This window comes from Protopterus annectens, chromosome 12.part0 (genome assembly GCF_019279795.1).
Source record: "Protopterus annectens isolate FY-2018-M chromosome 12.part0, PAN1.0, whole genome shotgun sequence".
Classification (NCBI taxonomy): Eukaryota; Metazoa; Chordata; order Ceratodontiformes; family Protopteridae; genus Protopterus; species Protopterus annectens.
Genome location: NC_056746.1, coordinates 1,163,383,632 through 1,163,411,299, shown reverse-complemented (window position 1 = coordinate 1,163,411,299; position 27,668 = coordinate 1,163,383,632). Strand labels below are relative to the sequence as shown.

The following is a 27,668-nucleotide window of genomic DNA, read 5'->3' as shown; positions in this document are numbered from 1 at the left end:
GAAAACAAAGATGGAAAGATTCGAACCATGCACTCCTAGCACTGGAAGCAGAACTTTATTCTTCAGCTACTTATCTATTAACTGGCAAACCTGTACTGCCAACAGTAAATTACACATTAGTTCCTAAACTTACTGCCAAACATATCACAAGTCCAGTTAGAGGAACAGGAATGTGTTGCTGCATGCCTCAATTCATTGATGGTTGTAGCCATCAGGAGTGCAGTTGCCTGAAAAGAGCCCAGAGTATAAGTAGTACTTGTTCATTATCAAGGTGTTAGTTTTGCTGAAGAATGATTGTATTTTATATTAATAAATCAGTTAATGAGCAGAATAACATTAAAAGAGAAAAATGTAATGTCAGAAGACCACTGTGCCTCAAAAAAATGTTAGCCAAAGGTAAGGAATAGAAAGTTGGTAATATTTGGCTGTAGAATTAGAGAGCAGCATAGTAAGGAGAAAAACAACATAACATTAGTTATAAAACAAGTGCAACTCGTAAAGAACTTCCTACAGTATTTAGCCTCCACACCCCCCCGCCCCCCCCAAAAAAAGAAACCATCCCACTGCAGGGACTGAGAGCTAGAATTATTTTCCAGTCCCTTCATTTTACTGTGTCATCATCGAGGAGACAAAATAACAAGAAAAGGTAGAATATATTGCTATAAGACATCTGTGCCTCAGAAAAAATAGTTATACAAAGTTATAGAGTAGAAAGTTGTCGTATTTTGTTGTAGGCTTAGAAAAGGAAAAAAAGAACATGCCATTAGTCATAAAACTAATAGAAATAAAGCATATTCTAAAACATTCAGGTAAAAAAAAAAAATCTTTCCACTGTAGTCACTGGAATATTATTCCCAAATCTTCCTTTCCAGTAGCGGCTATCGCACATGAAACTGCATGGCTCTCTAAGTGCAGTGAAAGATCTGATATTGTCATTTTCATTCATTCCTCAACGTATGGGTCTCATATCTGATCTTTGGATCTGACTTGGACAGTCTCTTTAGATTCTTGGATCGGACTTTCGAGAGCTCCTCCCTTTATTTGTAATGCCACTTGCTTGCTGGATTATTTCAGATTTCATTTGCTGCTCTAACAATTTGGTCAGGATAGCATTCTCTCACACTCTAGGATGCCTCGTTAGGTACTGAGTAAAAATAGCATTTATTTTTTCTGTTTCCTGTATGTATCTTTTTAGCCCTTCCTCTCTCTCTCTACTCTTTCTTTTACCTTCATGGATACCGTGTAGGCAATTTTTTTTTGTACCATTGCTGGTACTAGACCATCTCTTATTGTTTCTGTAACTCTTGAATTATTCTTTCTACCATTATTGGTAGATGAACTTTATTTTTTCTTTTCTTTATACAGTAACTTTTACAGTTTATCTTCATTACTGTTGTTGGCTTTTGTTTGGTTGTTGGTATGACTGACAAGCCTACCGAGTTTGTGTACTTCTTGTGGGCATAAGATACCCAATTCTGATGCCTACAGGGAGTACATATATTGTTTAGGCCCTTCTCATGTGCAGATGCTTTGCAAGATCTGTGCTAGTTTTAATTCAAGGGCAATTAGTGACAAGTGGAATAAGTTGGTCCTGAAGGGTCTTTTGCCAGCTTCTTCCTCCGCTACTGCTTCTACTTCTGTGGTTTATACCCCTTCAAAAAAGCCAAGGTCATCGGAGCCCGGGGACCACAGGAAGTGCTCTCCTACGTGTTCTCCTGGACCTGCTCCATGTTTGGAGCTGCTGTCCAAAGTAAAAAAAAAAAAAAAAAAAAGTGTCTGATCCAACAACCTCTACAGTTACGTCTCCTTGGATCTAGAGTCCTAGATTTTCTCTGGAGCCTGTGTCTCCTAGACTTAGGTCTCCATTTTTATACGAGACTCCCAGTAAATTGTTCTGCTCTCCTTCCATGTCTTTCTCAGTCAGGTCCTCCCAAAGTTTTTCCAAGGCAGATGTGGACAGGATGATGAGGCAACTCCTTAGAGCAGAAACCCAGATGGGGGATATTGCCGTCTCCATCTCCCATCTAGTCTGTGAGCCTTAAGCCACCTTCACACCCTGTAGTAACTCCTTCTCTAATCCAAACCATAGTTTCGGAGCCATTGGATCAGAGAGTTGAAGGGTCTGTTCCAAAGATACCACCTTTTTTGACTCCAATGGTTTCCCCTGACTCGTTCTGTGACAATTCCCACTGAGCAGAACGAGTTGTGAATCTTCTACTCTCAGTTCCTTAGATCCTGTACCCATTCCCCCAACAGATTTGATCTAGAAGTATTGTTACCATTCTCCATAGGGACAGCCAGCCCATAAGAGCTTCCAGACAGTTCTTGTTATGGAACTCTGTGTTTTTTCCAATACTTCTCCAGAACACCCACTGAAAAGGTCCACCGACATGCAAGAGGCAGCACTTAGACTCCCCTTAGAAATCTTTGACTGAGGACTTTGATTTTGATGAGGGGGAAGGGTTCCCTAGATCCACACCTCAGGATGTCTCCTTCAGAGACATTTTAGAGGTCCTGCACCAGAAGAGTGGTTGGACCTCCCAAAGTCCTTCCCAAGAGGAATCAGTGTTCCTGGATGCCTTCAGTTCTGGCCCATCTACGTCTTGGGTTCCCCCACCCCCAGTGGATGACCTTACAGACCTTGTCTCCTGCTGGGCATGGAAGGAACTGGACACAGTACATCTATCCCCTGCGAATCAGACAGCATTCTAGGAGCCCCCAAAGACAGGCAATTTTGGAGTAAGGGAATCCCTGTAGATGCTGTGGTTGTGGTGGCAGCCACCAAAAAGGAACTAGATGAACAGAGTTTTGTCGCTTGTCTGTTGAGGATAAAACAGATGGAACAGTTGTGGGTTCAGTTCAAGTAGCTTTATTATATACAAACATATCCGGTTGAGGCTTAGAAACTTAAACTTAAATAAATTTATAAAGAGATTGACTACTGTACTTATACATGTTAACACTCTGGCTGTTCTCTCAAAATGGCACTGCTGCCTGCACTTACCCTCACTTTGAAATGCTTCTTAAAGACACAAGCATGCACATTGTTCTACATCCTCCCTCTTTGAGAAGTAAGGCATGCATAGTAATAATGACAACAATCATTGACATGCAATTGTACAGAAATAATCCTTTGACATGCAGTTATACAGAACTAATCACAAATTAAACAAGCATGTCCAGGTTGCTGTGTATTTTATACTTGGTCTGGAAATATGACCTGATTGTGTGACATAAAAATTAGGACTGGATTTAGCAACAGGGACTATCTTTAATGAATGTTCAACTTCAAGGACATCTGAGACATCATCAGGAATGGGAATCAGTATTGAGATACGTCTTTCAACAGGAATATCGTCTGGATTGCTCTTAGATCTAGACTCTTTATCACAGATACAGTGCTGCAATATCGATTCAGACACTGGAAGAAGATGCCTGTGATTTCTTCTGTAGTCTATACTCTCAGATTCCACTAAGTTAAAGCAACAGCCAAGACAAAAGTACCATTACAGACAAAGAAGCAAGTACAGCATTCTCCTGGACAGTCCTCCATGCCTAAGAAACAGATGCTTAAAATGGCTGAAGACCTCATTGCTCTAATCAGGGGGTTCCCATCCCCCTCCTGAGAAAAGGCCTAGGCAGGATACAGACTATGATTCCTCTGATCAGGTTTCCATTTCCTCTGATTCCTCTTCAGACCAGGGATACTCTCTAACCCCCTATGAGGACTCTGATGCTGAAGAATTTATCCTTTCAGCCTCTCCTCCTGAGGATTATTCTTTTGGGGAAACTTTACATACCATGAGGGAGCATTTCCATTGGGAAAGTCAGGATTAGTCAGAATCCAAGAAAAGGCTCAGGGATTTCCTTTTATTGCCTCAACACAGGCCCCTGGCTATTTCGCCTGTGCTAGATATTGTGGATGATGTGTTCTCTGAATCCAGCTTATCTCCTGATTCTTTGCCCCCTGCACCAGCCAAGCCAGATAGGTATTATAGAGTCCCTGACTCTCACAAGTTTCTTTATAAAAACCCTTCTCCTGATCCAGAAACTATTTCCCAGGGTCCAAAAGGGGTTAAGGCTTCCATTGCAAAAAATCCAGTACCCTCTGACAAAGATTCCAGAGCTTTGGGTAGATGGAGGAAGAAAGTTTACACTTCTGCAAATTTAGCAGTAAGGGCTTTAAACTGCCAGTTTCACATGCTTAAGTACCAACAATATTTAATGGCTCAGTTAAAACAGAAAATGCTTGCAAGCTCAGAAGCTCATGACTGTAAAGAAATGCAGGATTTATTGCATGCAGTTGAACAGGTGGGAAAACATACTCTGCAATGTGGTTTTGATTCTTTAGAGGCCTCTTGTAGAACCACAGTTACAGGTTCTGTGATTCGAAGACATGCTTGGTTAAAAGAACAGAGTTTACCTGATCATGTTAAGGCAAAATTATTGGATGCTCCTTTACAGCATGATACCTTGTTTGATGTTAAGGCAGAAGAGGTGTTAAAGAAAATGGAGGATAAAACTAAATCTATGCAAACAGTCAAGGATTTCTTACAGGTACAGCCACCTCGATTTAGCAGGAATTGGCCAACAAAGAATTGGTCCTTTCCAGTGTCAGACAGGCCACAGAGAGGCAGATACAGACGCCCAAGAGGCAGATCTCAACACCAAGGCTCTAACAGACAACGACAGTGGGGAACCTCAACCCCAAAAGGAGGTGAGGACAAGTCTCAACCTTACAGGAAACAGTCCCAATGACTTCCCCCTTTGTACACCAAGCACTTCCCTTTTGGCAGCCCCCTTAGGGGGAAAACTAGCACTTTTTTCTCAAAACTGGCAAACAATCACCCAAGACAAATGGGTTTTGAATACTGTCTCAAGGATACAGGTTCCACTTTCACACTTTACCAAGGCTAAAAGGAATGCCAGACCTGCCACTAAATCAATGGGCAGAGGCACAAAAACAAATTTTCATGGACATGAGAGCTATTCAAAAAGTACCACAACAGGAACAAGGACAAGGATTTTACTCAAGACTCTTCCTGGTCCCCAGAAAGGACTAGGCCTGGAGGCCCATACTAGACCTCTCGACTCTAAATACTTATCTGGATATTCCGAAATTTAAAATGTTGACATTACAGCAGCTTCTACCGATGCTGGGCAAGAAGGCTTGGCTTGTTACTCTGGACCTCAAAGAGGCATGCCTGTATGTCCCTATCAGACAAAATTGCAGAAGATACCTCAGATTCAAAGCTGGTACAATGCACTACCAATTCTCTGCACTGCCCTTTGGCTTATCTACTGTGCCCAGGGTCTTTACAAAGTGCCTGGCACCAGTAATTGCATTTTGCAGACAAAAAGGAATTCAAATGTATCCATACCTGGACGACTGCCTCATTCAAGCAGAGACAAAGGACATTCTTCTAAAGCATCTGGCATTCGTAAAAAGGTTGCTAATTTCTCTAGGGTACACAGTAAACGAAAAGAAGTCAAAACTAGTGCCCTCACAACAGATTATATTCCTGGGTGCCAGCTGAAATACAACGGCCCAGATGGCTTATCTCACGCCAGACAAACAAGTTCAACTAACTCAATATTTTCAATTACTGACAAAAAAGTCCCATCTCCCTGCAAGAAAAATTCTGCAGGCCGTGGGATTCATGGCATCCTGCATACTACTAATACCATATGCCAGACTGCATATGAGGAAGTTACAGTGGTGCCTAAAAAGTGTTTGGACTCAACACTCTCACAGTCTAGAAGCAGTAATACCAATGATTCCCTGCCTACAACAGGAGTTTCGATGGTGGGCACAGGCATGTCACCTAAACAAGGGTCAGCCTTTTACTCTACCCACAGCCTGGCAGAATCTAACAACAGATGCTTCGGATTACACCTGGGGAGCACACATGGCAGGAAAATGCATTCAGGGCAAGTGGACCACAGACCAAATGCATCTTCACATCAATCAAAAAGAGATGTTGGCTGTTCAAAATGCCCTAACAGCTTTCAAGGACCTTCTGCATCCAGGACAATTATTATTAAAGACAGACAACACCACAGTAATGTGGTACATAAACAAACAAGGGGGCTCTCATTCTTATCCCCCATGCAGGCAAGCCATGACCTTGTGGAACACAGCTCTAATGTATCAAGTTCATCTGCAAGCACAATTCCTGCCAGGAAAGAAAAATACTCTGGCAGATGATCTAAGCAGAAATATCATGGACCCTCATGAGTGGAAATTGAATCCACAAATCTTCAGCATGGTAACGCAAAAATGGGGATGCCCAGACATAGGTCTTTTTGCTTCCCCACTGAATTGCCAACTACAAAAATTCTGCACAGGGACTTATCACACACAAGCATGGAAAGTGGATGCTCTCTCATTCAGCTGGAAAAACCTAAAAGTTTATGCCTTCCCACCACTGCCTCTCCTTTCAAAGGTACTCCTAAAAGCCAGACAAGAAAAAACACAGATGATCCTGATTGCTCCAGACTGGCTACGCCAGTACTGGTACCCAATCTTAAAGAACTTAACTCAAGGCCCACCATGGATTTTGCCTCAAATTCCACATCTTTTGACCCAACAAAACAATCAGATCCTGCACGGTCAGCTCAAAACCCTAAACCTGGCTGCATGGCAGATTCATTAGTCAAACAGGCAACACATTTCTCTAAAGCTGTTATGGATGTCATTTTGGAGACCAGGAGGCCTAGCACCAGGAAAGCTTACTCAGAAAAATGGAAGAGGTTCTGCGCCTGGAACCAGGCTCAAAGCCTTGACCCTCTTGTCCCAAACATTTCTCAGATTTTACAATACTTAACTGAGATGCTGGACAAAGGCCTATCCTTCTCATCAATTAAGATCCATGCCTCTGCCATTTCAGCACATTACAACACCGATCCTCCTTTATTCTCTCTTCCCTTGATAAAGCAGTACCTCAGAGGGGCTAAAAACATAAGACCACCCCGGAGAGCACCAACACCAACTTGGTACCTCAATTTTGTTTTGAAAAAACTGACCCTGCCACCTTTTGAGCCAGCCAATACAGCCATTCTAAATTTTTTATCATGGAAAACAGCTCTGCTCCTGGCAGTAACTTCAGCACGAAGAGTCTCAGAGCTACAGGCATTAATGGCAGTGGAACCTTTTATAATTTTTCATCAGGACAGGATTTCTTTAAGGACAAACCCTACCTTTATGCCAAAGGTGATATCTAGTGTGGCTCTTAACCAAACCATCCATTTGCCAACTTTTTGTCCAAACCCCAAGACTAAAGGGGAGAAACTTCTGCACTCTTTGGACATACACAGGCAGCTACGCTTCTACTTAGACAAAACAAAAGCTTTCAGGAAAACTGAGCAACTGTTTGTAGCATATGCTGCAGGATCACAGGGCAAGGCTATCTCAAAACAGACTATCTCCAAATGGATAGGACACTGTATTCGTTACTGCTACACATAGCATGGAAAATCAGTCCCTAATAACATTAGGCCACATTCCACCAGGGCAACAGCCACTTCAACAGCCTTTCTCAGAGGAGTACCTACCAAGGAGATTTTGGAGGCTGCAACTTGGAGTTCAGTGCACACCTTTACCAAGCATTACCACTTGCCTCTTTACTCAAAATCCAGAGCAGGATTTGTCACTGCAGTTCTGCAGGGCCTCATAGCCAATCCTAACTCTTTATAGACCAGCCACCCAACCTTAGCTTTGGGATTCTACCCAAGTGTAATGACTGCAGCAGTGTAACACAGTGAACATAGTACAGTTTTGTACCGACCATAAATGTAGATGTTCGAGTGTTCACACTGCTGCAGTCCAGGTTACCCTTCCTCCATTCCCTCTGTCCTAGCTGGACTTATCTATACCTTTCTGTCCTATACAACCTTTGTGGTGTATTTGCTTGTAACTGAAGGTATTGTTTTTATTTTATATATATATATATATATATTTTTATTAGCAATATGTATTGCCTACCTACTTGGGGGCACCTGACATCTGGGGCAAGAAAAACTAAAGAAAATGGCGTTGGATGCATCTTACAGGTTCATAGGTTCATACTAGGCTATATCTGCCCTAAGGCATTTATAAGCCTAGCCAGTGTGTGTTTGGCTTTCGCCACCCATTTTAAATGAATTTTGCTATGTCCTTTTTCGAGGTTAGTATACTGTGCCTCTGTCTAACAGTGACACAGAAGTGATACCCGGGGTAAACCTATGACCTCCCATCCACTCATCAAGATTCCTCTTGAAGAAAGTCAATGACTGACTCTGCCTAACCTGGATTGGGATTTTATTCCAGAGTGAAGGGAGCCTCTGGGTTATGAATCTGTCCCTCCAGCATGTCTTATTTATTTCAGTGCTGAGGTTCAAGTCTCTCGAGCGCGTAGCTCGATGGGATTTGGATTTTCTGAGGTGCAGCATGTCCATTAATTCCGGGTTGGACATGGCTTTATACATCAGGCACAGATCGCCTCTGAGCAGGCGGTATGCTACTGAGTAGAGCTGGAATTTCTTTAACCGGGCAGCATATGGCATCTGTTTGAGCCCTTTGATCCTCTTGGTGAGGTATTTTTGGGGTCTTTCCAGTTGCAGGTGTCTGGTAAGGTACATCCCAAAAGGGGCATTGTATTCAGTTATGGGCCTGATGAGGGATGAGTAAAGAGGCACGATGACCTCCCCTGATCTAGATGTGAATCCCTTCATGATTAGGTGGGCTATATAAAATGTTTTTCTAACCACTTTGGCCACGTGGTTTTCAAATGAGAGATTGCTATCAACTTGGGTCTCCAGGTCCCTAATTACTTCTTCCATACTTAATGGATTACAACCTATGTGGTAATTTGTGGGCACTTTGTTTTTGCCATAGGGGATGACTATACACTTTTTGGAGTTTAGCTTGAGGCCATGGCTCTGGCACCAGTTGTCTGTTTCTATGAGGCCCTTTTGTAGGATGCTTGTGTCGGCTGGAGAGTCGATTATGGCGCCTAATTTGCAGTCATCTGCGAACTTGGTCAGCCACAGTCCTTCCGTGTTGGCCTGTACCTCCGAGAAATATATACCGAACAAGAGAGGTCCCAGGACTGAGCCTTGTGGGACGCCACTTGTAACTATTTTGGAGTCTGACATGGCTCCAGCAATTCTAACCATGTGGGTTCTGTCCTTGAGCCAGTTTGCAACACATCTAGTGACATAGGGGTTTATATTTAAGCTGGTGAGCTTATCTATAATGCCCGAGTGGGGTATTGTATCGAAGGCTTTTGCGAGGTTGAGGTAGGCTGTGTGGACCACCTTCCCCTCGTCAATGGCCTTGGTGACTGTTTCAAAGAAATCAGTCAGGTTTAAAAGGCAGGATCTGCCCTTAACAAAGCCGAACTGGGTAGGATCCAGTGTCTGTAGGTCCCCAATATCTTTATTTATGAGGTCCATGATGATCCTTTCCATAGCTTTGCAGACCAAGCTAGTCAGGCTTATGGGGCGATAGTTTCCAGGATCCGTTGAGGCGCACTGTCTTTGTGGAGAGGGACCACTGTTGCTGTACGCCACTCTTTGGGTACATATCCTGTAGTAAGGATGAGATTGAACAGTAGTTTTATGTTTGGGTTTAGCTCTTCTTGGAGTTCATGTAGGACGCAGCCCGGGACACCGCCTGGTCCCATTGATGCTGTGCTTTTTGCTTTGGAGAGGGCGGCTTTTACCTGAGCATCTGAGATGTCAGGGGGGGCAGCACTCTACTGGGATAGATATTTGCCCTTTTGGTGGGGGGGGGAGTTTGCACTGAACCTGTTAGCTAGGATGTTGGCAATGTCTGTGGGTTCGGTGTATTTTTTTCATTTTGGACTAATTCTGAGCATATCTGGGAATTCCCACCCATGTTCCTAACATAACTAAAGAAAGCCTTGTGATTATCCGTGGTGTCCTGTGAAATTCTTCTCTCAAAGCTGGCCTTAAACGATTTTATGAGTGCCCGTAGTTTTTTGCTAATACTGATCAGAGATGCCTTCCCTTTTTGGGATTTTCATAGGTTCATAGGTAGATACTAGGCTATCTGCCCTAGGGCATTTATAAGCCTAGCCAGAGTGTATTTGGCTTCTGCCTCCCTGTTAGATTAGCCTACTGTGCCTCTGTAAAGTAGGTCACAGAAGGTACCCTTTTAAGATTAGTTTACTGTGCCTCTGTCTAGCAGGGACACAGAAGAGATCCCAGAGGTGAATTTGCGATTTCCCATCCACGCGTCCAGATTTCGCTTGAAGAGGGTCAGCGAGGGGCTATGTCTAACATGAACTGGGATTCTATTCCAGAGTGAGGGGAGCCTCTGGGAAATTAATCTGTCCCACCAGCACGTCCTATTTATTTTTGTGCTGAGGTTTAGGTCCCTGGAGCGTGTAGCTCTAAGGGACTTGGATTTTTTGAGGTGGAGCATGTCCATTAATTCTGGGTTTGACATGGCTGTATACGTCAGGCATAGATCGCCTCTGAGTAGGCGGTAAGCAACTGAGTAGAGCTGGAGTTTCTTTAGTCGAGCTGCATAGGACATGTTTGTAGCCCATGATCCTCTTGGTGAGGTACTTTTGGGGTCTCTCCAGTTGCTGCAGGTGTCGGGTAAGGTACATCCCAAAAGGGGCATTGTATTCAATTATGAGCCTGATGAGTGATGAGTAGATGGGCACAATGACCTCTCTTGATCTAGATGCGAACCCTTTTGTGATAAGGTGGGCTATATAGAAGGTCTTTCTAACCACTTTGGCAACGTGATTATCAAAGGAGAGATTACTGTCTATGTTGGTCCCCAAATCTCTAATTACTACTTCCGTACTTAATGGATTACCACCTATGTGGTAATTTGTGGGCACCTTGTTTTTCCCAAAGGGGATGACTATGCACTTTTTAGCATTTAGCTTCAGGCCGTGGCTCTGGCACCAAGCATCCATCTCTGTGAGACCCTTTTAGAGGATGCTTGTGTCAGCTGGAGATTCGATTATGGCCCTCAGTTTGCAGTCATCTGTGAACTTTGTCAACCATAATCCCCCCTGTGTTAGCCTGAACCTCAGAGAAGTATATACCGAACAGGAGAGGTCCCAGAACTGAGCCCTGTGGGACGCCACTTGTAACTGGTTTGGATTCGGACATGGCACCTGCGATTCTGACCATGTGGGTTCTATCTCTGAGCCAGTTTGCAACCCATCTTGTGATATATAAGGGTTGATATTTAAGCTGGTAAGCTTATTTATGATGCTCGAGTGGGGTATTGTGTCGAAGGCTTTTGCAAGGTCCAGGTAGGCTGTGTGGACTACCTTGCCCTCATCTATGGCTTTGGTAACTGTTTCAAAGAAATCAACTAGGTTTAAGAGGCAAGATCTGCCCTTAACAAAGCCGAATTGGGTGGGGTCCAGTGTCTGGAGGCTCCCAATGTCTTTGTTTATGAGTTCCATGATAATACGCTCCATAGCTTTACAGACCAGACTAGTCAGGCTTATGGGGCGATAGTTTCCGGGGTCCGTTGTGGCACCACCTTTGTGGAGTGGGACCACTGTAGCTGTATGCCATTCTTTGGGTACATATCCTGTAGTACAGTGACTTAATGTGAGGGTTCAGTTCTTCCTGGAGCTCGTGTAAGACACAGCCTGGGACACCGTCCGGTCCCATAGATGCTGTGTTTTTTGCTTTGGAGAGGGCAGCTTTCACCTGTGCATCTGTGATGTCAGGGAGGTTACATTCAGTTGGGATAGGCATTTGCTCCTTTGGGGGGGAAGGGGCTGTATCATGTAGTAGCTTCCTCCTTCTATTGTATAGTTTGTTTATGGCTGGGGTCCATCAGACAGGACGCCTGCCTTTGGAGGATTGGGTCTTGGTTTTATTTGGGATTGCATGATCCATGCATTCCTGAAGGTGCTCATAGAATGCTTTTATAAAGGATTCTGCGGTCTGGGCTGTATTTTCCACAGGCCCGGGGGCTTTGAAGGATTCCACCTTGGTTTTGAGGAGTGTGAAATTTGCTTTAGAGAAGTTTTTCACTGTGGTTTTCTGGGCAGGGGGTGGGGTCGGGATGTGAATATCCAGTGAGATTAGTTTGTGGTCTGATCTTATCAGTGAGGGATACACTTCTGGTCTGGAGCATAGAGCCCCCATGTTGGTGGTGATCAGTTCCAGTATGTTTTCCCCTCTTGTGGGAGTGGTAACAAGTTGTTCCATAGCATTTGAGTTTATAAATTCTAGGAAACTTTGGGCTAGGGTGTTGGAGCTAGAGTAATGCTCCCAGTCTATGTTTGGGTAGTTGAAGTCGCCCAATATAATGGTGTTTGGAGAAACCTTCATATTTTCCAGTGTTCTCAGGTAGGCCGTGTGGGGTTCCTGTGTTTGGGAGGATGGTCTGTAGCAGGCTATAAACTGGAAGGCAGTTTTACCCACTGTTAGTTGCACATGGATAGCCTCTGATGCTTTGTGCTGTGACACTAACCTGGAGGTGTGGGTATCTTTGACGAATATTGATACTCCCCCTCCTTTTGTTGTTCGGTCCAAGTTTTGGGGCCGAAAAGCATGGTATGAGGTATAACCTGGTAGTGCTGGGGTTCCCTCGAACCAGGTATCTGTTACTGCACAGATATCGATGTTCTCCATGCTAAGGAGAGTTTCGAGTGCGTGCATCTTGAGGTTTAGATTTCTGGCGTTGAGTAGCATTACTCTTAGTTTCTTATCCCTTGTGATACCTATGGAGGTGAGTTTGTCTTTTGAGCCTTGCCTAAAAAAGGTACTATGGGGGTGGCAAGAGCCTTTTCCAATATCCGAAAGCCCAGTGGTGAAAGGTGCAAGCCATCCCTAGCGAAGCATCGTGGCTTGTCGAGCATGTCATCCCAGGCTGACAGGCATTGGATCCCCTTTGAATGACACCAATACTTAAGCCAATTGTTGAAATTGATCATCTTGTCTTCATATTGTGGCATCATTCTTGATGAGGGTAAGATGCTACTCAAGGTCGGGGTCATACCGGCCTGGGCTACATGCTCCGAGAGCTCCTCTATGTCTCTTTTCATGTAGTCCAGGGAGGTACGTCTCAGGTCATTCACACCAGCATGGACAATGACTGAGTCATATTTGTACTTGCCTTGGAGTGACCTGAGTGCTTGTGTTATGTGGTGGATCCTAGCGCCCGACAGGCAGCTCACCGTCACCTTCTCCTTGTTCAGCCTGGTGAGCGGGACGTCAGTGTGCCTGACGATAGAGTCACCTATTACAAGTGTATCAGGTGTGTTGTTTAGCCTTAAGGGCTGTGACTGTTCGACACACTGGCTTTGTGAGCTATGTGTTGCATGTGTTTTGTTTTGGGGTAGCGGTTGCTTGGGTGTCTGCTTTGGAGGTCTCTGCTGCTTAGGCAGATTTTTATTTAGAGCCTCCGAGTATGTTTTTGTGTGTTTATGTGTTTGGTTTGCTGCCGTGGTAGGTCTGTGTGAGACTGGAATTGTAGTGAGTGTGGTTTCCTTCTCCTCCTGACTGGTTACGCCGCCAGTACTGAGTTGAGAGAGCTTAGCCTCCAGTTTGGCTATATGGTTGCATCTCTCACATGTGTTGGAATTTGTTGGGAGGAGGAGAGGGTTGTCTGTGTACATGAGGCAGTTGTAACATTGCCTCAAGATTCCCAGAATCACCAGCTGGACCGGAGAGGAGATTGACAACTGACCTTTGGACATGCTAGAATAGTATTGGGAATTCCTTTATAATTGAAAAAAAGGGCCAGTGGGGAACAAGGTACTCAAGGGGAGTGTGTGCGGGTGTAATGCTTTTAATTTTTTAGTGCTGACTGATATAATTGCTTTAGTGAGCAAGTGCTAGGGTTTATAGTAGGAATAGGGTGTTTATTATGAGAACTAGATCAGTTCTAAGGGAAAAAGTGAAGAGCAGACTTTGTGGAGCCGAGAATGGTTTAAACCCAATTAAGCGGAGCTGCCCGATGCTGCACTATGTGCAAAACCACGCCAAAGCGTGTTTTATACAGAGGGACTTGAAAGAGCTAGAAATTGGCCCAAAATGGCCAATAGACTACCAGATTCTTGTGCTGGGAACACTCCTCCAGGGATAGATAGGCTGCTCTAAGCTCCCCACTGCCACTGGTGAACAAAGAAGCCTCCCTTTACCAAGAAAGGAAATGGGCAACACAGGAACTTTCCAAAAGTCCAGAATACAGCAAAGCCTGTATTTGGACTACTCTAGGTCAGGAAAGATGGGAAACAAGGATAATTTTTTTTTTCTTTTTTGCAACAAACAGCAGGAAAATGCAATAAATATGTAACACAGGCTAGCACACTTGAGTTTGTAGCCTCAACAGGTAAATGCAACAAACAGGACAAACTTTAAAAGTGCAGGTGCAAAAACAACTTTAAACAGTTTAAAACAGTTCAAGAAGCAGAGATACTTGCAGTTTAGCTAGGTCGGACAGTCGCCCAGGTAGTAGCAGGAAAAAAAAACCCACTTTTATCAGGTTAGCAGTTGCTCTTTTAGCCTCTCTGCTGCTAGCACCACTCTGCAGGACCACGAGGAGCTTGGCTGAATAGTAACAAGTGCACAATACGCGCCAAAGCGGGTTTTATACAGGGGGACTTGAAAGATCTAGAAATTGGCCCAAAATGGCCAATAGACTATCAGATTCTTGTGCTGGGAACACTCCTCCAGGGATAGATAGGCTGCTCTAAGCTCCCCACTGCCACTGGTGAACAAAGAAGCCTCCCTTTATCCAAGAAAGGAAATGGGCAACACAGGAACTTTCCAAAAGTCCAGAATACAGCAAAGCCTGTATTTGGACTACTCTAGGTCAGGAAAGATGGGAAACAAGGATAATTTTTTTTTTTTTCTTTTTTGCAACAAACAGCAGGAAAATGCAATAAATATGTAACACAGGCTAGCGCACTTGAGTGTGTAGCCTCAACAGGTATATGCAACATACAGGACAAACTTTAAAAGTGCAGGTGCAAAAACAACTTTAAACAGTTTAAAACAGTTCAAGAAGCAGAAATACTTGCAGTTTAGCTAGATATACCCCTGGTGCACTGACGTCAGGGAAGAAGCGACAGCAACCGACGCCGGACCAAGACTTTGGAACTCTGGCCGACTGCGGGACCGCTTGACGGCAGGATAACCCAAGTGTAATGACTGCAGCGGTGTGAACACTTGAACATCTACATTTATGGTAGGTACAAAACTGTACTTTTGCTCTAGAGACTGTTGAAACCATGCTGTTATCACTTGCAAACTTATTTGTGTGCCTTTCTGTAAGCTGATGTATTTGACAAATCTCTGTGGCTTTGCTGAATGTTAATTCACTGTCTCAAAGCAAATTTTTTCTCATAGCAGCATTATCACCACACACATGCCTGTCTTTTATCAACTCACCTTTCAAGTCACCAAATCTGCACATTTTAGCTTTGTTTCTCAAGTCAGTAATGTAAGCAGCAAAAGTTTCTCCTGGCTTTTGGTCTCTTGTATAAATAAGTGCCTCTCCAATGTAACATTTGTCTGGGGGTTTATACATTTCTCTAAATTTTCATTTCAAGCACTCCGGATCTTCCCTTGATTCAGCTTGTACAACAATATGGCAGTTTCCCCTTCTCCTGCATATACTGCTGGTGCATACACAAATTAACGCTCTCTTTCATTGACTTCTGACCCCGCTAGTTTAAGCAAAATCAATGCCCTCGTACTTCCATCTTTGTCAGAAAAAGCTGCTTGTATGAAAATATCATATTTGTGTTTATATACTCTCCAGTTCTCTACAATATTCTGATCAAACACAGGTGGACAGGGTCAGTGAAATGCTTCTGCCATGTCAACACAGTAATAAACACCCTTGGAATTATGTACGAAAATATACACACACACACGTCAGAAATTTATGCCAGAAACTTTAATTATGCTCAACAGCACAATAGACTCTTCAAAATAACTGTACTTCGTAAAATAAGTTTCCATAGCACAACAACACTTTGAAATCACTGTACTTTGCAAAACCACTCATCAGTGTAGGAAGCACTTCGAAATAACTTCACTTTGCAAATAAATTGTACACAGCACAATAATCTTCTCGAAATGACTGTACTTTGCAAAATAAGTCTACATTGTAAGAAACACTTTGAAATAACTGCACGTTGAGAATGAAATTCATACAGCAAAGAAACTTTTTGAAATTACTGCATTCTGACTGCACTTTGTGAAATAACTCTACTTTGCACACAGTAGGCTTTGAAATAATTGTACTGTAATAAAGCACACACTGCAAACACTTTGCACACTCTGACATACTTCAAATAACTCTAGTTATGCTCTGAATAGCTCTAGTCAATGCAAAATCGCAGCACATAGCTAAAAATATTGTCGTTTACTAAAACAAATGCAGTTGCTTTGATTTTTTATGCTTATTTCACCCTTTTATTGTACTCATTATTCTCATTTGACTTTTATCATGCTCGTTATACATTTTGTTGTGCTAGTTTTACTTTTAACCTGCTTGTTGTGCAAATCAGAAGTAGTTTTGAACATATTCATAAGTATTTCAAATAACTGTCAAATATTGTGGCTTTGAATGTTAATCAATAATGCGTTTTGTGCTTTGCATTTGATTAATAATATGCTTTGTGCTTTGCATTTGATAATATGGTTTATGCTTTGCAAATGCTTTGTATCATTTTCTTTATGAAATAAATCATTTTTGCAAGTTTTTTTTTTACCTGAAATTTGTTTCTGGCCTTTCTTGATCGTTTGAGCACTGTATCAGCCAAGCTCAATATACCTCGAAGGTTAACTCTGCACCTCATGGCTTGAAGAAGTTTCATTGTTGATCCCATTCTGGCCCTATGTTGCTCGTCCGGTCAGGATAAAACAGATGAACAGTTGTGGGTTCAGTACAGGCAGCTTTATTATGTACAAACACATCAGAATTGAGACTTAGTAATTTAAACTTAAATAAACTTATAAACAGATTGACTACTGCACTCATACATGTTAACACTCTGGGTGTTGTGTCAAAATGGCACTGCTGCCTGCACATACTTTCTCTTTATATCCACGTGCCCTCACTTTGAAATGCTTCTTAAAGTGACAGCACACACTGCTCTTCAAGTTCCTCTGTCCACCCTCCTAATAAAGTGTGTAGTGTATTGGACAGATTTGGAAAGTGTGTTTATGCTTTGGCAATCTTCTCCTTTCGGTCATTAACTGCCTGGCACATTTTACTAGATTACAGAGGAACTTAATCAAGGTACTCTCTAAATCTACCCCAGGGTTCATGTCAGCATAGGAGGAGAAAACTTACTCCTCCCAGCTGGCCATCCTACAATCTATATCCAACATGTCCATGAGGTTAGTATCTCACACTGTTGAAGGTTCCTCACAGGCTGCTAGTTCAGGCATAGCCATCAAGAGACATGCCTGGATGATTTTTCGGAGCCCTTTAAATCCTTTCATAAATGCCCCTTTTGATGGATCTTCCCTGTTTGTGCCCACAGTTAAAGATGCACTTTCCTGCAGTGAGCAAGATGGAAATATCTTGTCTGCTGTTGAAATCCATTTCTCTACCCATAAAGATCTTTCTCAAGGAATCAGCGTGGTGGTAAGAAGATGTGGTTCCAAAAATCTCCATCACCTTTTCAGGACTTGTGGGAAATTTTTCTGCCAGAGGCAGAGGTAGAAATAATGAAGGAAGATGCCATCCTCACAGCAGAGGGGGTCCGCAGAACCAAGGGTCTCGAGACTCTTTCTTGGACATACTCTTTCATTGCTTTTGAAAGGTTACCTGGCAGTCAGTGGGTGATTTTCCTTACACCCACATGCCTGAACAGCCATCACAAGAGATTCTTGAATACACAGGATCCTTTCCAGAGGATACTTCATTCCCTTTTCACAAAACCCCTCACAAAAGAGACGTCTCCCCTATGTTCCACCCAATCAGAGTGAGTTAGCAGTGTTAGAAATTCAAAATCTGCTGCAAAAGCGAGGCATCCAAAAGGTCCCACCAGACCAAGCAGGATCCAGAATCTCCTTAAGGTTCTTTTTAGTGCCAAAGAAATCGGGGGAGCTGAGACATTTTCTAGAGCTCAGTCATGTGAATCAGTTTGTGAAGAAGTCCACGTTTTGGATGCTCATGGTTCAGCCCATTGTATCTGTCCTGCAGAAGGATGACTGGATGTGCTGTATAGATCTTCAAGATGCATACTGTCATATTAAAATAAAAAGGTGCTCTTGAACATATCTGCGCTTTAAGCTAGGTGACCGTCCTTACCAGTTCAGAGACCTGCCCTTTGGTTTCACCACAACCCCCTTTGTGTTCACTAAATGTATGGCAGTTGTGGCAGCTCATCTCAGACTGCACGGATTCAGGGTGTTTCCTTATCTAGATGACTAGCTGCTTTCTGAAACAACCAGGCATCTTCTATAAAATGCCAAAGATTACTTACTCTAGTTGTTATGTTTTCTAGGGATCACAGTAAATCTTTCCAAGTACCAACTTCAACCACTTCAGGTCTTGTACTTTATAACAGCTCACTTGGACACAGACAGTTTGCATTCTTACCCCAGAGCAGAATTCATTCCCTAAGATTGCATGTAGGACAGATTCTGGACCATCCCTCTTCTCCTGCAAGACTGGTTCATCAAGCCTTAGGTTTGATGGGTGCAGGGATCACCCTATTGCCTATAGCTTGCTTTCACATGAGAATTCTTCACTGGACCCTCTCAGTACTCAGTGCTTCAGCATCCTGTAAAGACTTTACGAGCCTGCAAGGATTCCCTACTTTGGTGGATCTAGTCCAACGAGCTTTGTCATGGACACCCATTTATCTTTTCTTCTGCAAAGGCCACACTGACCTTGGACACCTCCTAGTTGAAGTGGGTGGCATTTCTTGGGAAGGACTGTTCAGAGTACGTAGTTTCTAGAAGAGACCAATTTGCATATCATTGTCTTAAAAGATGAGAATGGTTATTTTAGTGTTGCAGGCCTTTCAGTTCTCTCTCCCTCTAGGTATGATTGCTAACCAAGTAAGACAGTATGCCAGTGGTTTCCTACATGATCATACAGTGGGGGCGGGCATCCAAAATATCCCTTTTGCCAACAAGCAATGAGTCTGGCAGTGGATGATCTCCTCCAACTGTTTTCGTGTAGCAATGCGCATTCCAGGGTAATCCAAAATCGTAGCTGACTAGCTCAACTGAACCATCCTGATGCCGCACAAGTGGTTTCTCAATCCTGTAGTGACAGAAATTATTTTTCGTCACTGGGGTCAACTTTGCTGCAACCTCTTTGTCTCTCCCTTCAACAACAAGTGCAGCAGATTCTTTGCCCTAACTTCCCCTCAGAGAGGGGGGGGGGTCACTGAGAGAGATGCTCTAGTCCACTTTTGTTCCCCCTGTATGCTTATCCTCCCCTTCCCTTGTTCTCCTGTATGCTTATCCTCCCCTTCCCTTCCCTTAATAGCCACATTTCTCTGGAAAGCACAACAGTTGAAGAACAAGGTAATCCTCATTGCCCCCTTCTAGTGTCAACAGATGTGCTTCCCATTCCTATAGTCTCATTTTCTGTGTCCACCTTGGACACTGGACCCCAGTCCAGGTCTACTATCGCATCCCTCGAGAATGATTCATCTGGACATTCAGGGCCTCAAGTTAACAGTATGGTTTCTGCAATACCAGTGATAGGTAGACAGTCCAGGCTTTCCTCTTTAGTTTGTCAGATTTGTCATCATCTCAAAAACCTTCTACCAGAAAGATTTACAAGAGTAAATGGAAGAAATTTTCAAATTGAGCAGAACAAAGAAAGCTGGATCCCTTTACAGTTCCAATTCCTGCTGTATTAGATTTTCTAGCTTCAGGTTTTTAGGGTGGTGTCAGTTTCTCCAACATAAAAATCAAGCTTGCTGCCATCTCTAATTACCAGATAGGAAATAATGACTTCCCCCTAGCTTCTTCTAAAATTTTAAGGCTTTTCTGAAGGGTATTCTTCTGCTTAGACCTCCAGTAAGAGACCCTACTCCACACAGGGGTCTTAATGTTTTAATACAAACTCCGTCCCCCTTTGAACCTTCGGCTAAGTCAGACCTAAAATTTCTCTCTGTTGGAAAACTATTTTTCTTGTTGCCATTACATATGTAAGGTGAGCTTCTGAACTCCAAGTACTCTCTTCAAGACTGCCTTGTTTGGTTTTTCAAAAAGACAGAATAACCTTACAAAACCCTTCCTTCCTGCCAAAAGTTGTGTCTGATTCCAGCATGAAAAAAGTAATAAATTTACCAGTCTTCTTTCCAAAATTTGACTAAGGGAGAATACACGCTACATCTTTTAGATGTACATAGACAACTTCATTTTTACCTACAGAGAACAAAAGGATTTCGAAAAAGTGATCAACTGTTTGTTTCCTTTGCTAAAAACAAATTGACAAAACCAGTATATAAATGTACCTTAGCTAAATGGATAACAGATTGCATTTCATTTGTATATTCTCTAAGAGGATTGTCCTTACCGAAATCTCCAAAGGCTCATTCGACTAGATCCATGGCTACATGGTCTGCCTTTTGGGCCATAGCTTCAATTGATGGTATTTGTGCTGTGGCCACTTGGTACAGTTCTCATACCTTTGTTACTCATTACAAGTTGGACTTATCCAGAAACAGGGCTGCTTTTGATTCTGTGGTTCTTCGGAATATCCTTCCATGAAGGCCACCCTTTCATAGCAGGAGACTCTGTCATACTTTGTAGAACGAATGAAAATGACAGTGTCAGATATTAAAGTTATGTACTCACCATAACTATGCATCTGTGTTGTCCATCTTCATTCTTGCTCAACTCCCCATCCTCCTTCCCCCTATCTTTATCCTTTGGGAGTGACCTGATGAAGTATATGGAACCATTGTTGTCAGTTTGAGCCCCTACACTGTCTCTTTTCTGTTTCTTGTTATAATTTTAAGTATTTGTGCTTTCAGGCATATTTAGCAGCAGCATGCACAATCTGAGGTAATCTGGCAAGCAAGGGGCATTATGGGCAGAGGGTGAAGCTCGAGAGTTGGATCCAGGAATTTAAAGAGATTGGCCAAGTCAGATCCAAGGATTGGATCAGAGACCCATACATCGAGGAAGAATGAAAATGGACAGTACAGATGCATAGTTTTGGTGAGTACATAACTTTCATTTTTTACACTTCAAAAATAATGTGGGGGAGGGGACTGTCAATTCATCTTGGACTACAAAAGAATACTTTGTACAAAGCCCTGCAATTTAGCTACTTTTTTGGTTGTACAACTCCTTAGTATAGTCTAAAACAGGCTCTGAGGCAAACATAAATGAAGGTTTTTCCAGGGAAAAAAAAGAAGCAGCCCTGTTACAGAAAGTGTATAGGATGACATTAGCCAGCACTAATCCCATTATATGTGAATGCGACAGGAAAACACGACTACTTCCTTATGCTTAGCATGACTCTCATAAAGCAGACTTGAAAAGAGAAAGGGTTGAATAAAAACAAGATAATGTTGAAATGTGTAGCCCCACTGGCAGCCATTTGCGGAAAAACATTGAAATTCTGTAAGAAGTACTTAAGTAATTTTGAGGGGTTAAAGTAGAGAAAACAGAGTTAGAATGAAAAATATAGATTTGTTTTTAATTCTAAGATAGAACTTTTTAATTCCATGACATCATGGTAGTGAAATTGTGATGTGCATCCATAAACTTTAATGGATACACTGCTACGTATGTGCAGATGTGCATTCATTAAAGCCTATGGATGGAGTGCTATCTCTGCCTACAGTGATAGGAAGAACCACTCAAAATTTATTTGGGCTGTGGTTTAATAAAAAGTTAAAGCTTTTCATTAAAAACCTCTCAAATACAGAATTAGAACAACACAAAATGCTTCTCGGCACTTAAACTAGATGCCATGATGCACCCACAATCTTAACCATTCACTTTAACTGACTAGTTTAAGCAACAGTGAAATCATACCTATTGTGTAAAGCTTAATACATATAGCAGTAAATGCCTGTGTTCTAAATGCAGCAGTAACGAGACTGACTTGCTGGAAAGACATGACAGCTTGGTCTTTAGGATAGAATGCCATACTTTGAAAATGAATGAGTGTATGCCTTTGAAATTACAGTGCAAGTGTCTACTGTTTTAAAGATGCAAGTCCTTTTAGAATTCATTGTGTTATATAAACCAGTGCCTGCAGCTTTTTTTTAAATGTCATGATCATACAGAGAGAAAAAAATGAAACAAACAAGTGAATATAAAATATCAAGAATGTACGCTGTAGTTCGTTTTTTCACTACAAAAAAAAAATTACAGCCATAGGTTCATAATCCGGCCCACCATAGCATTTTATCTGGGTCTTGGTATGTTACTGTAGACTGTTTTGAATGGCTAGATATGTGTTGAACATGCTAATGTGGCTCTCCAAATCTTGCCAAATATGGTAATTATGCCTAGAACTGTATGTTAAGTGGCCCCTGAGCCCAAAAGATTAGACACCTCTGATCTAGACTTCAGCTGTTGATGAAAGTCATAACATAACAAAGATGTCTGGAAAGACAAGTGCATTAAAAAAAAAAGAAAAAAAATTGACATAGCAGTTGTGTGACAGTAGATATTGTGGAAAAATGTGACCGTCTGGCTGTGCTTTGCATCATGTTGGAATTTTTCTTTGTTATGTTGTGATGTACTTTTTATGTACTATTAGAAATATACAAACATATCAAAAATTAACAAAAATAAGAGGTGGTTTAAAAATTGTACCTGTTGTGAATTGTATTAGGAATACTCAGTCTAGTCGGAATCTTTGCAAAGTGTACTGACCATTTACTGTCTATTTGAAGTCATATAGCTAGCCTTCTACTCCACCTGCAGTTGAATTGGCAAGCTTTTCCTCCAGTAAAGCGTCTCGTTAGGAGACGTATAGTGAATGTATAGTAATTTAGAAAAAAATCTTGTACTTTGTCTCAGTGCATGAAATTTGTATACATTTTTTACCTTTAAGGTAACTTTGTATTTTTTGTTGTCAACTAAGTTGACGAGTCATGGCAATAAACATTTCTTTGTGCTCTGTAACTAAAAAGTCAGCAGGGTAATGAATTCATAGTATAGAGTTGCATGTGTTTAGTTAAACATATGCACACACACACACACACACACACACACACACACACACACACACACACACACACACACATATTCCGGCTGAAGTAGACGTATTTGTCTGTATGTCAAGTTTACCATGTTAATGCTGTTAGCAGCAGCACACACCCTCCCTCCTCCAGTCCTTCTGTCATTCTTATCAAACCCCACCAGAGTATCACCAATGTCGCAACATATGTATGACTGTTCTGTTTTGAACAGAACTTTAGCAAATCACTTGCCTAAAGTTAAAAAAAAAAAATAATAAAATTTCCAACATGATCTTGCTGTGAATGCATGCTTTCTTTGAAATTGTCTAGCGTGATCTTTTTGTAAATACATATTTTCTTTGATTTTGTGGCCCACTGGCCTTCAAATATTCTGAGGTATAAAATTTTCTTAGTTTTAATAAAATGATTCTTTTACTTTTCCAATCAAACATAAAATACAGTTAAGTAAGTAGACTTACCGTAATAGTAGATGTTTAACTAGATGGGGTTAAACTCTTTTTATCTGACTGCTTCCCCAGCTCACATAAGTTGTGAAAGTCATTTATAGGAGTCGAATGTCAATTTTCTGAGATCAGTGAAGGATTAGTGTATGTTCTGCAGCCTTTATAGATGAGTATAAGTTGTAAGCTTCAGGAGTTTGTCATATGGCATTATGACAGCTAGCCTTTAAAGACTGGAGCCTAGTACTGTCATTGCTTACTGTAATGTTTTTTCTAGTTTGCATATTATGTATGAATGACTTGACTGCTTGAAGTTGCACAGTGAGAAAGTTCTGTTTTAGAGGAACACTAACTGTAAAGTGACTGATTTTAGCTCTTGAGTGTGATTCACTTTTAATTGTTTTTCCTCACCATTGTCTTAGGTGAAAGTTCCCATTGAGTCAGTTGATCGGAAGCGAGCGGTTAGCTCTGTGTGTTCATATATCGTGCACCAGTGCAGTAGACCTGCTCCATTACATTCACGAGATCTCCATTCTATGATTGTTGCAGCATTCCAATGCCTGTGTGTTTGGCTTACGGAACACCCTAATATGCTAAACGAAAAGGTAAGCTGTAACTACAGAATGTAAACCTTATAAAGAAACCATGATATTCAGAAATTAAAGTAAAGCATTAGGAGTAAGGATGAGCCACTGTTCTTCCTTTGTAGTTAGTGTTATGGTTTCAAGCCCCAACCCCAGTTGTTTGCTAAAGTATAAAGCTAATGTATTTGACTTAGTCCTAATTCCCATCATTCCACTTATCGTAGTGCCTACTACTGTCAATGGCCAGACATTATAGGGATAAATGACTGCATCTGGCTGTTTTTCCCCTAACCTTATAATGTGTTTGCAGAAAAGACAGCACATAGTTGAATCTGCATTGACTAGGCTGTTAATGGCCTACCGGAACGATTGCCTATGCCTAGTAATAACCTGTAAACCTGTGAGAAGAGAAAACAGAACAAAAAAAAATGGATAGTTTGGCTTGTCAAATGAATAAATATAATTGTCATGGGTGGTGAACCCAAGTGTTAACCGTCTGTTACCCTGAAACTGTACCATCCAATGTACTTATCAATGCACTTATTTCTTTCTGTGCTGCTTTTACCCTTTTATTTTATGCAGTCATCTAAGTCACATTGTTAATAGCCCAAAGAGAACTTCCTGTAGTAGTATTGCATGGTGCAGTTTGAATGGCCAAGATTTTCATGCAGTCTTAATTAAGCTAGAACTTAAGTTGTTCAACCTTTAACATAATGCATTTTCAGCAATTACTTTGGACTGCTGTCCATGACTAAAACAAAAGCTGTCCATATAAGGCATATCAGCTAGGTGCATTAATGAATAAACACAAAAATCTGAGCAGTGAAGGCAGATCTGTTGAGGAGGCTTGAGGTGATAGAGGTGGAAGTATCTGAGATGGGATGATAGGACCAAACTCAGAGACAAATGACGAAATGAGAACACCAAACCAGAGTAATCCCAGTAACCGAGAAGGTCAAGGACAATAGATTACAGAGATTAGGTCACGTGCAGAATAATATTGGGTGAAGATGATTTGGGCGAGACAGGAAGAAGGCAATAGGAAGTTTAGATGTCCAGCCAAGAGTTCGATGAACTGCATGAAAGAAGACTTGTGACAGTTGATTATGATGGAAGAAGGTAGGTGAGTGACACTGACTGGAGAGGTATTGGCAATGCAACACCCCAACTCAGTGTGTAGAAGAGTGGGAAAAGAAGATTATTGATGATGATGGTGTATTTTCAAGAATCTGATTTAGCATTGCGTCAGTTCTCTTATCATTCCCTGAATCTGGTAGATGGACATTCATTAGGCTGACCACATGGTGTTCTGGATTAGGACATCCTAATTGTGAATCCACGATAAATGCCTTTTAAAAGCAGAAATCGAATAATTTCTTACCAGAAACAGGCCAAGTGAGAAGTACTAAGTACAAGTACTTGTTCAGATTAAACTGAAGCAAAAATCGTTAAGGTAGGGAGTTATTATATAGCCTACATTTAGAGAGCTTAGCAATTAACCTGTTGCCATAATCCCTCCAAACTCTGCCCCCCAGGATGAACTTAAATAAGAGAGGTGAAATAGGTAATAAGTAAAATCCACTTAGGCTGATGCCACAGTGTTAATTTGGCTCCAGAATGCAAACTGTTCCTATTTATAGATGTAAGACTTTATATTCCTAATTTTTAACTTGTTATAAATATCCTCATTGCAGTATGAGAGAACTTGTAAAATTGGGTGTCAAACTATCAACTTTTTGCTGCGATATGAAGACTGAAGGTTGTATGAGATGTGAAACTTGCCACCCTTTGAAAAGGTGTGTTTTCCTTGGGGTGGGGTGAAGAGATGAACTGCCTCCCAGAGAAAGGGGGCTGAGGTAAATTTGATCGAGTGAGCCATTAGAACCTATTTCGGCTTTCTGTTGCTTTGCCTTTCCAAGGATTCCTTGAACTATAGGGATTGGAACCTTACCCAGTTTTGCTTTATAGCATCTTGGTCTCTTGTTAGAAAGATAAAAAGTTAACCATTGACATGGGAGTTGGATGAGCAGCTGAGGAACTCCTTACTTTATTGAAAGGTCTAAAAACCCTTGGATAAAGCTGCCGCTCATGAGTCACTTAAGCAGTTTAGTGATGAGTTTGGGTCCTTTCACAGATGTACTGTTGTCAGTTGAATGTCCAGAGAGAGGGTCAGTTTCTACAATCCCATGGCCAGTTTCCACATATGGCAGGAGTTCTCTTCATATTTGTAAGTACTACATTAATGCTGCGTTATGACACCTAAGCACTCCTTGGTACAAACAGTATTTGAAGGCTTTTATGGGTAATTCCACTGTCAGCATTTCTTTCAAATGGATGCACAGGGCAGAGTGAGTATATGACCACTGCTATTGAATAGCAATGCCATCCAGATGTGTTCTTCATCTTACATCCAGAGCATCTGCTGTCTGGACCTGTACAAAAAGGAAGAAAAGGTTGTCCCACATTTACCTGCACATTTGTTACCCAGAAAGAGGTACCATTGGCAGGGAAAGGGTAGTTGAAAGTGCCTTTTCAATGGCCTTTTTGACCTCATTACAGGGTAACTTTGTAGATTTGTTTTCATAACATTCATCCTTGCATGTTATACCATCAGAATGTTATTGACATGAATCTTGGGTTCCTTGGAAGCATCCTCACAGAAGGGGATGGTTGGTTGGCAGCAAATAGAAAGAGGGAGAACATGCATCTTGAATCCTCTGCCGAGTACTGAGTCTTTTCAGAACAGTGTCTAACACCAATGCTGAAAACACATTCTGGTGGAAGTGTATGTGATGAATTTTCTTATTGACTGTTAGGCCAAGTGAGTCCAAAATCCCAGTCACTCATAAAGAAATCTCATTAGTAGACCATCCAGTTACTGGTAACTGTGGATACTTTAGTTCCTTAGTGGCACTTTTGCAGAAGTCAGACATTTGGAAAAACAAGTTTACAACAGTCATTAGGCCACACTAGAGGAGCACTGACAAATGGATGTGTTTGTGACCCAGCAGAAATTTCTCTGTGGCCTGTACATGCCAGCAAACATCTCCAGGGCTATGGTAGCCATCCATGCTTCTTTCTGAATTAAGGTAGAAGAATTTAGGTTGTTTTCTTGAATCTTGATTCCTTTAGATTCTTCTTTGGGTTGGAAAATACAGAAAAGATTACCACTCATCTTTATTGTAGTGATTGCCACTGTAGTTGAATTCTTTAGTTCATTAAGGTGAGTTGTCTGAACTTCAGGTTGACCCCCTGTGCTTTCTGTAAATGTCCACATAAACATGACTCCTTCCTGGCTGGCATCATACCATTATGCCATGAAAGGAGGAGACACTTGCTCCATATCTTCACTTCTTTTTGTCATGGGAAGTGATGAGTTGTCTCCCCTGTCTGTAGGACATTTTTCAGATGACTTCCAGTGCACAAGAGTAAGTACCCAATTTGGGATTTCTATTACTATATTTTGACTTATTACTACTTTCCAAGCACTATAC

At 41.8% G+C, this 27,668-nt stretch overlaps 1 protein-coding gene across 2 annotated transcripts in view; it reads left to right on the top strand.

The window, feature by feature from the left end:
* RALGAPB (Ral GTPase activating protein non-catalytic subunit beta) overlaps positions 1-27,668 on the top strand; it is a 3,411,848-nt gene that overhangs the window by 2,080,613 nt on the left and 1,303,567 nt on the right. For both annotated transcript variants that reach the window (XM_044090192.1, XM_044090191.1), the window contains exon 17: positions 24,013-24,195. In XM_044090192.1, coding sequence (XP_043946127.1) covers positions 24,013-24,195 — 183 coding nt within the window. The remainder of the gene's footprint in view (positions 1-24,012; positions 24,196-27,668) is intronic.